General features: G+C 26.5%; 1 protein-coding gene across 1 annotated transcript in view; it reads right to left on the reverse strand.

Annotated features, from left to right (window-relative positions):
* Positions 1 to 731: 731 nt before the first annotated feature.
* The window catches only part of LOC107436984 (Nucleostemin 4), a 17,675-nt gene continuing 8,864 nt past the window's right edge, over positions 732 to 9,542 (reverse strand). Inside the window, exons 9-11 of the mRNA XM_043040825.2 lie at positions 8,964 to 9,132; positions 8,581 to 8,724; positions 732 to 6,600 (exon numbers count right to left, since the gene is read on the reverse strand). Coding sequence (XP_042896759.1) covers positions 6,347 to 6,600; positions 8,581 to 8,724; positions 8,964 to 9,132 — 567 coding nt within the window. The 3' untranslated portion in view covers positions 732 to 6,346. The remainder of the gene's footprint in view (positions 6,601 to 8,580; positions 8,725 to 8,963; positions 9,133 to 9,542) is intronic.

Consider the following 9,542-nt stretch of genomic DNA (forward strand, 5'->3'; position numbering starts at 1 on the left):
ATTCTCAGTGGTAGACGGATCATGGGTTAGAGTTCCCTTGCCGTCAGGCTAACCGTGGGAGGTCCTCGTGGTCTTCCTCTCTATGTAACGCAAAATGCGGGTTAGTTCCATCAAAAAGTCCTCTACGAAGGCAAATTTCCCTCAATACTTGATCCAGGAGCTTCCTTGTCTTCTGGATTGGGTTCAAAATTACAAGGCTACGGAGTTAAACATTAGTAGTTGTAAACCCAAAAATTGGGCCGGCTGTTCAACGACGGTTATAAAATAAAATAAAATATACGTAACTAAATAATTAGCTCAAAATATTTTAATCAAGTATTGTTTCCAAAAGAAAAAAATATCTGCAGTTTATTTTGTTCTATTACAGAATTCGCCAACAAAAGAAGTTTATTATATATCAGCCTTAGCCTTCAGTATTAATAATACCAAATAAAACTATAAATCTTGTTTCCCTAAAAAAAATTTAGAGGCTTGTTTAGTTTAAATAACCTTAGCCGATTTATACGAAATTAAAATAACGTTAAATTTAATTAACATTATATAAGTGTCATTACATAAATTTTATAAATAAAAAATAATTATTTAAACTAAAACATGATATTAAATTTAATTTATTTAATATTTTAAATGATATCATTCAAATTGCATAAAAAACTGAAATGTGGTATTTCAGTAACAAGAGAAAAAAATATTTCAAATTCAAACAATAGAAAACAAAAATACAAACAATATCCAGTAAAATTTGATAAGTTTATTCACAAGGAGCTTGTGCTAAATAATGATTATCACAATATTTAAACAAATAATGATACATGGCAAATGCAATGAAAATAGAAGAAATGATCAAATAAAAATACATAGCTGTGTTTTACTTCAGACAAAATATCACATAAAAAGATAAATAGTGAATAGCAGTGCACAGCCTTTTCCACTAGAGATCCAAGAACCCAATGAATTTAGTTTTAATATCAACTGAGAAGTATTCCTATTAGAACAATATCAACTCAACTTTATAATTACAACAAAATATATGTTACAATCTTTTTTAAATTAAAGAAAAAACCTTTAAAGAATTGCACATTTTGTCTAAATATATCAGGCATTCAACTTTCCCCATGGAATAATTAATTTTATTATTTTTTTACTGCCTATAAATAATATACATCTATAAATTTTTAAATAAGTTTTTAAACTCTGTATGCTTTAAAAAAAGAAAATTTGCTTTAAAAGAATCAAATGTTAAAAGATTTAAATCTTTATGGTTAGTGTTGTTACATGTTGGAATTATGTTATATAAACGTTGTTCAACGTTTATTGAAATTAATTTGCTTTTTAACGTTTATTGAAAAAATTTCACTGTCGATGGCCGAGAACGTCTCCCACTTATACTACACCCTTCATGTCATTTCACTGAGTCAAACTAGAGTAGAGTTTAATAGGGTCTTCTTTCCCTGCTGATTTTTTGCCCGTTTTCTGGGCTGTGGTTTCGCTAGAGAGGGACAGAATAAAGTTTCTTACATCAATTTTAATGTTATAATTTAAAAGTTTTTCAACATTTATTGAAAATCAGATATAAAGCTTCTACATCAGTTTTAATGTAATAATTTAAACATTTTTCAACATTTATAGAAATTAGTTTGAAAAACATTATAATGCTTGGTACATCAATTATGTAGCTTTTCCCAATTTTGTTTTTAGTAGGAAGGTAGTGGGCAACACATTGACTGTTCATAGGCCACATTTGGTCCCTAGCTACAGGTTGTGCACTTCTATTATATAAGGTATTTTCACGATATCATGAAAATATAATATTTATATTTAAGCCAGGTATATGTGAAAATGCTTGACTAAAATGTGGGCATATTTTTCATTTACAAAAAGGAAGAAAAAACACTTAAAAAAAAATCTAACTGCCTTATTTTGATTCAGCTATAAAGATAACCTTGAATGTAGTTTGGAATGACTTACAGTGGAAAACTTCTAACTAAGAATGATATAGAATTATTTAAAAATTTCTGTTTATGTGGTGTAAAAGAGTTTTTATATCTTATTACTACTAATATGTAGGTAATTATTATTAGTACAAGCTAGCTAACCATTTAATAAATAGTAAAGCAGTGAGAAATTTCTACTACTAAAACAAAGCAGAAATTGAAATAAACTAAAAACGACATTATTTATAGGAAACAATTGCAAAAATAGAAAAATTAAGAACTTTAGTTATGCTTTCTTTTTTAAAAAAATTTTGTTAACGATCCAATTCTTTTAAAATTAACAAAGCCCATACAAAAAAATAATAAATATAATTTCCATTGGATTCTATATAGCATTCAATTACTAATTCATCTGATGTTATTAATTAAGTGTACTGTAATATACATCACTCTAAGTTTGTGTAACTGTAAGATACATCACTCAAATTTTGCAGTTAAATTTTAGCGTTTAAGCTATTTGCTCTTTTTTAATTTTTATTTATTTATTAATTTTTTAAAATACTATTTATTTATTTTTACAATAATAAAATAAATAAATCTCAGTATTACAAAACTAAAAATAAATAAATAATAAAGCTTGATTGTAAGTTTTTTGGTTCAATAATTGTCTAATTTACATGTAATTTTATCTTTAACTGTAATGCAATAAATACCAAAATTGAATTTATGCAGAGATGAACAATACTTGAAAACAATCCTATTGCACCCTTGTAGCAATTCATGTCCAAAGTTTCCTTTCTCCCTATTCATGGCTGAGTCCTCTTAAATATAATATTTCAAATACTGTAAATTTGGGGAGTGTAAACTTTACAATTTAAGTGTCTCTAACATATTTTTAATTACACTTGTTTATTTTCTTTTTATTCAAATATTTATTTGGTTAAATGGTAAATTGTACTATGATGAGAGAGAATTCTATAATAATAAATGTATCAAAAAGCATTTTAATACCGTAACTATAAGAAATAACACACAATCATGTTTATTCTTTCAATAGTTTAAAAGGAGTTGTGGTGCAAGTCAAACAAATAAAGATGCATTAAATTCAAAGTAAAAATAAGTTGAAGGACACAAAAAGTAAAGAAATTATAAAATATTTATGTAAAATCGCAATTCATTTAAACGCTAGGGGGAAAAATAGATTTTAACACTCAACATCATTTAAACAATATTGAAAAATTGCATATAATTATAATAAAAAATATATAACTAAGCAATTGCAGAGAACTTCATACATAAGGGCACTGTGCATGTCAGGGTAAGAGTATGGTTTTTCTGTATTAATTTCACTTGAAAATAATTTTTTTCTTACTCCCACATTAAAGTGGAAACTGTGGTCGTATGTTAACAATTTGCTTTGTAAAAATACTTCAAAAGAATAAAACTACATTAAAAACACTAAAATAAATCTAAGCTTGCAAACGAACAATTTGCTTGCCTTACTCTCATACAATTCTTCAACTGTTCTCCTCTTTGCATCACACTTTTAAAATAATAATTTAAAAAAAATCAGATTATTTATTTTATCTAACATATAATTGTTATTGAATTAAACTTAACATTTTGCATCAATATGGGAAGAGTCGATGACATTTGAATTTAGTAAAATAAATTTTGCTTAAAGATAAGCATGTTTTAATATAAAAAATTCTCAAAACTTTGCTTTGGATTTAATCCTATAGTTTATATAGCAATAAAGTTAATTATAGAACTAATTATATAAATTTCAAAAATTCTCATTATGTTTCATCACAGACGTCAAACACCGTAACATGTGAAAAATTTTCTCATATGTTAATATTATTTTCATAATTAGTTTATTAGCTTACATAATTTAAGTTTCCTTCTGAACTTATTAAGTCAAATTTGAGATATATATTACAAATCACCTCAATTAGAAAAAACTAATAATAGACAGCTGTAATAACAAAAAAACAAAAAAAAATTCATTGACTTTCATAAAATTTGAGTATATTCTATGAATACTAATTATTGGGACTATACAATGACACAAAACGTCTAGAAACTTATTGAAAAATTTAAATTTTTTTTGATTGTTTAAAAAAAATATATATTTAAGTATAGCACAAAGGAAATAATATCAAACACTTATTTCAGTTGATCATACTGAGAAACTGAGACAGAATATAATTAAATTAGAACATTTATGACATCAATTACAATTGATTAACATTTATAAGGCAACAGTAAAAGTAACAACATATTTTAAAATATTAAACATTTTAACAATGGCACCAATAAGCAATTAACATACATTTACAGGCATACATTATTTAGGGAGAAAAACTACAAAAGGAAATTAATATGATTAAACATTATATAAAACTACAATATGGGAACATAAAAGGCTATTATAGTAGAGTCCCCCCCTCATCTCATTTTGGAGAAAAACTACAAAAGGAAATTAATATGATTAAACATTATATAAAATTACAATATGGGAACATAAAAGGCTATTATAGTGGAGTCCCCCCCTCCTAAAAAAGTTTCACTTATTCAAAAGTTTAATAATGAGAAAAATTATAGACCATCTCATTTTGGAATTTTAGGAATCACAGACTACAATGACATGAAATAAATATGACACGTTCGTTCTCTCTCTCCAAATTGAATTATTTTCGTTTGCAATATTTAATTTACTTTTAATTCTGCTACAGATCAGCTTTTCAATATTAGACGAAGTCATATCAAAATGGATAGGTATTATTCATTCATTATGCAGTGTGAAAATAGTCATTGGTTGCACAATTAGGCAGATCAAAACAAATAACTAAAATTGTGTGCATTATTATTAGATCTATACCAATATTCAAGAGTAATTCACTTATTTGTACTAAAAGGAAACAATAGCAACACCTTTTTATGAAATTTATGTATGGGTACTGAGAGTGTACTGAAAACATTCTAGTATAGTTTTAAGAAATGATAACACTAAACTAAAATTGACAGAAACTAACATCTGTCTAAAAATTGCTACATAAATGTGTTAATTTAAACATAATTGATCCCTAATTTAGATTCTAATTATTTTTGAATTATTATTGTTGTTTGCATAATGCAGTGTTATAATCACTACTTCATAAGTTTTTATTAAAAATCATCGCAGGAATAAAATTTGATAAAATTTTGATTCTTTTTTATAAATAAGAGATTATTTTATTCATTTTTTAAAAAATTTTTTCCTTTTATAGGTCATGATAAAATAATTAATAAATAAATTATTGAATATCATTTATTTGCTATTTTAAAATTTTCAGCAATATAAATGCAATCGGGTCTAATAATAAGACAAAATAATATAGCACAACAGGATTTATAAGATGGCAAACTAATGTATATACTAATTGCAACATAACTGTAGTTAGTTAGCTTCTAATCAAAAACATATGTAACTTATAGCAATGTTAGACAAAACACATAGTTCAGTTTTAAGAAGAAAATATTGAATAGCTTAAAAAGATTTGGAAAAAAAACCATCAATGCAATATATTCATGGAGAATTAAAGTTTGGTTGTGAAAAGTGATAAATCTTATTCTTTAAATAAAAGTGTCATGTGCTCTCTTGTAATCTTTAATTCACATAAAATATTACCTACTTATACTATGTATTTACAAGCTTGTGTGCTTCATATATGTCCCTAGGATATCATTTTAGATGGATCTAACTTCTAAGAAACAAAATTTTCAGTAATCTTTGTTGGTCCCAATCAACTCAAGTTATGGGGACTCTACCTTATATGCTCTCTATTCACAAAGAAGTTTGAAATAGAAAAACTGAAAAGACTTTACAAGACAAAGCTACCAAAAAATAATAATTCGCCTATACTAAAATAATGAAAATGACAAATAAAAACCTAAAAGTTATACTTATATAGAAAATATTTTCTTTTATTACATATTTTAAATTAAAATAATATTTTCAATACGTGCTGTTACATCTTAAATTACAGTAAGAAATTAAAATAATGAAACATATGTTACAATATGAAAATAAAATTTACATTCAAAAAGATTTCATAATTAACAGTAAACTGGAAGTAATTTTCTTGAAGAAAAATTGACAAAGATTCTACCAAAATATATATGTATTTAATGGAAGGCAGCATGGTTAATTATTACTAGGAACAAGACATTTAATATTTTTAAATATTTACATAAAATATTTCCACATTACTCTTGAATGCATCTGATTATCCCTTGCCAATACAAGCAAGAAATAAATACTGAAGAAGCTCTATCCTTAGACTAGATATGTCTACCATCATGATAAGAAAATAGGATTTTTTACAGACAGAAATGTAATAATGAGCAGAAATTATTGGAAATATGATTCAACAGTTCACCTCTTCATTTAAAAGATCAAACTTATTGCCTGATGCAGAAGCTTCCGTGCTATCTTCACTGTCGGCCTCGTCGTTCCTAGAATCTTCTTCCTCGGAGTCTGAATCTTCGTAGTCATCTATCTCCTCGGAGCTTTTAGAGAATATCCTATCAACAGCAGTATGCATTCCTCGGGATGGTTCTTTTTGTCTATGAGATTGGATTGCGATGATATCTTTTAGACTAGGATGATTGGACCACATTTCTAATAAAGATTATAAATAAAAAATAATTAAATTAGGTAAGCATTTTTAAAAATATATTATAAAATAAAATAGTTCATATCTATTTGAATACAAATGAAGAACAATAAATTTTAAATGATGCTAAAAACATTAACTTTTTTTCGATTTTCAATATATGGGAAAAACAATTTTTCCCTTTTTTTTTAAATTTAACCAGCATATTTACAGCTACCATTTCTACAGGGAGCTTCTTTTGGGAAACTCTTTTTGTAAATCCAGAATCCCCTTTTAAATTAGAAAAATTCAGAGTTCAATTCCAGTCTTTAATTCTCTATGGATATGTTTCTGTGTTGTGATGCTTAATTGCTCTTTGTTAATAATAATGAAACAATAAACAGTTTTTTTTCATGGCTTTTCTTTCTTGTTGAATATATGGGGCAACTATAAATACATATTTTTGGTAATATCTATCAAGAAAAAAATTCTAATTTTGCTTCTGATGGGAATAATTGCTCTCCTTGATATTTTATCAAAGAATAAAAATGCATGTTTCATGCATCCTATACATCCTTTGTTCTTCTTGTTTACGCTTGAGATTTTTTTAAGGCAATTTAGACAGCTTTGAAAGTAGTGTAGAGAGTTACATATTGAAATAAGATATTCTTTTAAAGGAATTTAGTGCAAAAAAAAGGAATATTTTGGACAGGTAAAAAGTGCTCAAAACTATTGCATGTAAGGGGATGTCAAATGATTGAGTAACAAGAACATGTGTCTGTAATGCAATAAATACCAAAANACTAATTCAAGAAAAAAAAACATACTTTTTACAACTATTGCGATAAAGGATTTTAAAGTCACATGAATACAAATAGCAATCTTGAATTTTAAAATCACGTGAATATAAATCACGATATTGAAATCATATGAATGAAACTCGATATTGGATTTCAAAAATGCGAAAATACAAATTATGATGCGTAATTTTCAGATTGCATAAATATGAATTACGATGCATAATTTCTAAATTGTGTGAATACGAATCCAAAGCCTAATTTTTAAATCATGTGTAAATATGAAAATAGATGTTCGATATTACAACCGCAAAAACGAATCACGACATTGGATAAACTTGCATGAATACGAATCGTTACACAGAATTTTAAAAACGCCTCAATACAAATCACGATATTGGATTTTTAAATCTCGTAAATAAGAATTGCAATGAACGATATTGAAATCGTAAGAATAAGAATCGAAACATGCAACATTTAAACCTCGTAGATATGAAAATCTATGTTTGATATCAAAACGCAGCGAGGTTTGGATTATTTTCTGCTCGTAAAAGCTAATAGCTAAAATAAGTAGATAGGTGGAAGAGTTGGCAGCTGCGCAGTTTGAATTTTTTTTATATCTTTCGATATATTATATCTATACATCAAATCTGAAATAAAAATAATTATTTTATTTCAACGGCTGAATTTTCCGATAAAGCGGAAAATTTATTAAAAAAAATTGAAACTTTTAGGAATCGGAGTTTCTGATCATAAGGCTGAAATTCGAGAGACAAAAGCAGAAAAGGCGGAAATCTGCTAAAAAGCGGAAAAATCTCATCCTTGGTTTTGAGTAAATGAATATAGATATAAAAATAGGAAATAAAAGGTTTGGGAACATTTCCATTTCATATGTGAGACAATCAGATACTGTAATATTAGTTACACATGTTAAGAAGAAGATCACAAGAATAAGTTCCTTCCATTAAAAATGCCAATAGTGGATCTATTTCTCTAGAAAGCTTTCAGCTGTAAAACACACCTTTCACAAAATGTTAGATGGTAAAGTGATGATGCATCTCTAATATAGGAAATAATTCCAAACAATCTCCCCTAAATGAATGTTTTTGTACACTAAAGAAAAGAACACAACACAATGTAACACAAAATATAAAATATTCATAAAAAACTATTAGATTTTGAAAATCCATTAAAATACATATTATATACCTTTTTCTTCAGTATAATTCGGAGGATAAAATGCTAAACAGATAGTGCGACCATCCAAAGCCATTCTTAAAATTATGTTAGATGCTCGAAAAATGTCAGGCCTTGCAGTTTTAGCTGTTCGAAAACCACGCTTTATAGCCCAGGCTAGAGAAAAATGAATACATTTTTTAAAAAGATTTTAATACAAAAGTCTTAACTTGACAAATTTGAAACATTTCTTCAAATAGGAAATTTAAATTTTTCTGGGAATGAGAATTTTATTCTATACCAAATCATAATATAAGTATATAAGTATTATTATAGTTCTTCTTTAAAAAAAATTATCAAAAAAAGTTTTAAAATCATGTAAATACAATACCAGATTTGTAAAAGCTTAAAATTACCTTCACAAATATCATAAGCTGACCATTTAAGATCGTTACTGTCCTTAGATGGATCGAAATCGGGATGTGTCAGTTTCAGAATTACGTCCAGTTTCACTCTCTCCCCTAAATAAGCTATAGCGGAATATGGTTCACGAAGCTGAGATATTGGATAACAGCCCATTAGAACCTGTAGAATGTTAGAATAATCTTTCAATTCATGGTAATAAAAAAAATTTAACTTTCATAAGTTAGTAAGAAAATACTTTATCGTTATCTTTTTAAAATAAAATTTAGGGATACTAATTAGTAAGGCCCGGATTTTGATGACTTTTGCATTTTTTTGCATTCTTTGCATTTTTGGACATTCTTTGTCCTTTAGAGCATTTTTTTAGATTTATAGGGCATTTTTCTTTAAATTTTTCGGCGCATTTTGCATTTTAAAACATTTTTTAAATTTTTTGTTAATTTTTTCCAATTTTTATTATTTTGTTATAATTTTTTATTATTACACTGGCTTCCAAACAATGAAGAAAATCTCTAGGATATTAACAGGTGAAGCAACATCTTTTCAAATTGAAGAAGAATTGTCAGTAAGTG

This window comes from Parasteatoda tepidariorum, chromosome 1, assembly GCF_043381705.1.
Source record: "Parasteatoda tepidariorum isolate YZ-2023 chromosome 1, CAS_Ptep_4.0, whole genome shotgun sequence".
Lineage (NCBI taxonomy): Eukaryota > Metazoa > Arthropoda > Arachnida > Araneae > Theridiidae > Parasteatoda > Parasteatoda tepidariorum.